Raw genomic sequence first — 2,682 nt, 5'->3', positions numbered from 1 at the left:
AGCTTGTTTTACAGTTTACCTTCCTCCTTATCTGCAATTAATCCGAAAATCTATGTGCATTTTCCATCATCAGGCTTTATTTTTTACCTTTAACTTAACTTTGATTGCTAATCCTCAACATCCAGTTTCAAACTCAGGCTCAACCCCCCCCCCCCCCCCCCCTGTTTTTTTTTAGAGAAACAATGGTTTAGTCCACAAGTGAGAACACAACTCTTACTTTCAGTTTCATGTTGTTTGAAAAAAGAAATAATGAACTGCATATTTTCATGCTAGCAGTTGTTGGTGTCAGTAGTTTATCCTCAGTCAGAGGCAGAAGACATACAGTATATATATATATATATATATATATATATATATATATATAGGGCACCACCCTGAGAACAGGGACCAATAACCAAACTATAATTGAAGTCTCATAATTAGTCTTCACTCACAATGTCAACAAAGTACTGTTACACATGCAGAGTGAACAGTGAAGATTTGAATTCGAGCACAGACCTTAATATCCAGCTATAATATCACAATACAGATGCAGAAAGTAATCACAGAAAACTGCTTTTTAAATAACAGAGTTTATTAAATTCCAATAATATTGAATCAAGCAATCACCTGATCAATCGGGGTTATTTTCGTAACACAACTGCTGACACCAGGTGGAGATGACAAGTACCTGCAGACGTGATGGAGCTGTACTTAAATCTCAGGATCAACACTTTAAAACGTGTTGGGACATAGAGAATACTGGCTACCGCTTCAGTCTTAATGTTGACGGTATTTATTATATCAATACACATTTTTGATAGTATTCATGGTCCGCATTTTTTCAGCAAAATCAATTCAAGGTAGTCTCTCTGTATTTGTCTCTAACTTTTCATTGACTAAGGAATCAGCTGCTCCTCTTAAGGATTACAACTTTTACACATGCTGTGGGCACCCACAAGTGTTTGCTGGTGATGAAACAATGACATGACAATGCAAAGGTGCCCATTTTACACACGTAATAGACTCTTCACTAAGCCCCGCCCCTCGAACGCAGACTGGCCAATCAAAGCGTAGATTCTACCAGTTCCGAGGGTCAGACAACTGAGTAGCTCTGCTCCATGAACTCTCAAGCAATAGTTTCAGATGTTCTCTACTTAGAGGCTAGTTGTGTACCCCCCCCCTCATGTTCTCATCGGGCTACATGGATACATGATTTACAACAATGGAACAATGATAAATGATGTCACAACAAATCTTAGAAATATGATTAGAAATCTAAGTACGTGTAACTTCATACATTTTTGCCACGCAGGGTAAATAACAGAGTCATCTTTAAAATATATGTACTCTTCAGCAAGTTTGTCGGCTCTACCGTCTCTCGAGGTCACATTCCTAAGCAATACATGATTACAGTAAATTAACATAAGAGTAAAAATGAACAAAAATGTTTGCTTGTGTGTGTGTGTAGGTGTGTGTGTGTGTATATTAGTATGGAGCTGTATGTGTGTGAGCGACCCCGTGTACATAGCATGATGTAGGGGCCGTCTAAGCGAGCACATTTCATACAGAATACTTCATCTGGTAGAGTCTATAGCAGGGGTCACTAATAGGCGGGCCGCGGTCAGACGCTGTTTTATCTGGACCCGGAACTATAACTGATGGATAATTGAGAATTATACATTTTGACGGAGCGCTTCTATTTTGGTCTATAGAGAGGCTCCAATGCAGGTGCACATGAGATAAACATTTCATGATGTTTTATAGTTTTGTACCATACAGCTGTTCTGGCGTCAGCTATGCCGACGACATTAACCACCTCGTCCCCAGATGCACACGTGCAGAGTGCACTTCATGACATGGCCGCAGTAATGTACCTCCTAATATGGAAGTCCCCTGTATGTCCGTGGAGCCCCTCGGTATGTGTGTGTGTGTGTGTGTGTGTATCGAACTGCACTAAGAACAATACAGCCGGCATTAAATGCCAATCTGGGCAAAAATAATAAAAATAAACAAGTGTGTATTCCCTTATCTCGATCTGGATGTGTTTCATGAGTCTATTTATTGATGGTTATATTCCATGTCCCAGAGGTGCCACCTGTGACTGTCGGGGCGATGATGATACTTCTTTCCTGAGCCATCATTGCTACGGGAGCAGCAGGGGGTGCTACGGGAGCAGCAGGAGGTGCTACATGAGCAGCAGGAGTTGCTACATGAGCAGCAGGAGTTGCTACGGGAGCAGCAGGAGTTGCTACATGAGCAACAGGAGGTGCTACGGGAGCAGCAGGAGGTGGTGCAGGAGCAGCAGGAGGTGCTACGGGAGCAGCAGGAGGTGCTGCAGCAGATGTGGAGGGTGCAGCTGTGTTTCCCCCTGCTGATGAAAACATACAGATGCAGAGAATAATGTAAAAGAAGGGAAAGAATCTAATTTTGCTTACTTTGACTTGTAAATGTAAGAAACATCCACCTGCGTAACTGTTCTTCAACTTCTTTGCATCGTTATTTTTGCCCAATTTCTTCAGAACCTCAGCAGTGACGTTCACAGCCATTTCGTCGCCGTAGGTGTCGATCAATTCTCGATGAATCGGTTTGATCCACTTCAACTTTTTTAAGTCATTTTTGATAAAATTGTCCACAGTCTCAAGTAGCACTTGTGGAACCGACATGTCTGCTCACTGTGCAGGTAGAAGAGGGTAAATACGT

At 41.8% G+C, this 2,682-nt stretch overlaps 1 protein-coding gene across 2 annotated transcripts; it reads right to left on the bottom strand.

Moving 5' to 3' along the window:
* Window positions 1-556: 556 nt before the first annotated feature.
* On the bottom strand, window positions 557-2,653 carry LOC116379640 (merozoite surface protein CMZ-8-like). 2 transcript variants are annotated; one of them, XM_031841606.1, is made up of 2 exons: window positions 2,447-2,653; window positions 557-2,353 (listed from the first exon to the last, which is right to left on the bottom strand). In XM_031841606.1, exons 1-2 carry the CDS (start codon window positions 2,643-2,645, stop codon window positions 2,037-2,039), a joined length of 516 nt encoding a protein of 171 aa, XP_031697466.1. In that variant the 5' UTR covers window positions 2,646-2,653; the 3' UTR covers window positions 557-2,036. The 2 variants fall into 2 exon arrangements, with proteins under 2 accessions (XP_031697466.1, XP_031697467.1); XM_031841607.1 differs by having other exon boundaries at window positions 557-2,350.
* Window positions 2,654-2,682: the final 29 nt, after the last annotated feature.

The sequence above is a fragment of the Anarrhichthys ocellatus genome, unplaced genomic scaffold (genome assembly GCF_004355925.1).
Source record: "Anarrhichthys ocellatus isolate YVR2014 unplaced genomic scaffold, GSC_Weel_1.0 scaffold4806, whole genome shotgun sequence".
Lineage (NCBI taxonomy): Eukaryota > Metazoa > Chordata > Actinopteri > Perciformes > Anarhichadidae > Anarrhichthys > Anarrhichthys ocellatus.
Note: the sequence above shows the minus strand (reverse complement) of the source record. Positions and strands in the feature narration are given on the sequence as shown.